General features: G+C 45.5%; 1 protein-coding gene across 1 annotated transcript; it reads right to left on the reverse strand.

The window, feature by feature from the left end:
• Positions 1 to 17: 17 nt before the first annotated feature.
• Positions 18 to 402, reverse strand: LOC107682255 (ELAV-like protein 2; the record flags this gene model as incomplete). The annotated part of the gene is made up of 2 exons (XM_016478555.1): positions 18 to 89; positions 177 to 402. Coding segments are annotated over 2 exons (298 nt in total), but the record flags the coding sequence as incomplete, so codon positions are not given.
• Between the last annotated feature and the right edge of the window lie 194 nt (positions 403 to 596).

Raw genomic sequence — 596 nt, forward strand, 5'->3', positions numbered from 1 at the left:
AAAAATCACAAACTCACTGCTTTAACAAGCAGCAGCTCAAATGAACATACCTCTTGACTCCATATGCCATGTTGAGCAGATTATCCAGCCTGAAACACATGCACACACACACACACAATGAAATCACACTCGAGTCAAAGTCAGCTCCAGTGCAGCGAGTGTGTGTCAGCGGGTACCTGAATCTCTGGGCCTGCTGCGCCAGCGGTCCTGGGTAGCGTCTGTTGGGCGACTGGTACAGGTGGGACAGCAGCGCCTGGCTGCTCTTCTGACTGGGGTTGTTGGCAAACTTCACCGTGATTGGCTCGGTGGCACCTGGTGGTTTCTGTCCGTTCAGCCCTTTAATCGCCTCCTCGGCCTCGACACGCCGGTCAAATCGAATGAAGCCCACACCTCTGGACACTCCTGAACACCACCAAAAAAATACTGCAAATCTGACAAGACTAGGATCTGGTTTTTGGCTAAATTAAATCTTTCATTTTGCTTTATGCTAAAAAATTCCATTTGGGGCATCATTAAACAACTCATATCATACACATAAATAAATACACTTTTATATAATTATATTCTTTCACAATGATTTTCATGGTTATATGACA

Source organism: Sinocyclocheilus anshuiensis, unplaced genomic scaffold (genome assembly GCF_001515605.1).
Source record: "Sinocyclocheilus anshuiensis isolate Anshui unplaced genomic scaffold, SAMN03320099.WGS_v1.1 C31949525, whole genome shotgun sequence".
Taxonomy (NCBI): Eukaryota; Metazoa; Chordata; class Actinopteri; order Cypriniformes; family Cyprinidae; genus Sinocyclocheilus; species Sinocyclocheilus anshuiensis.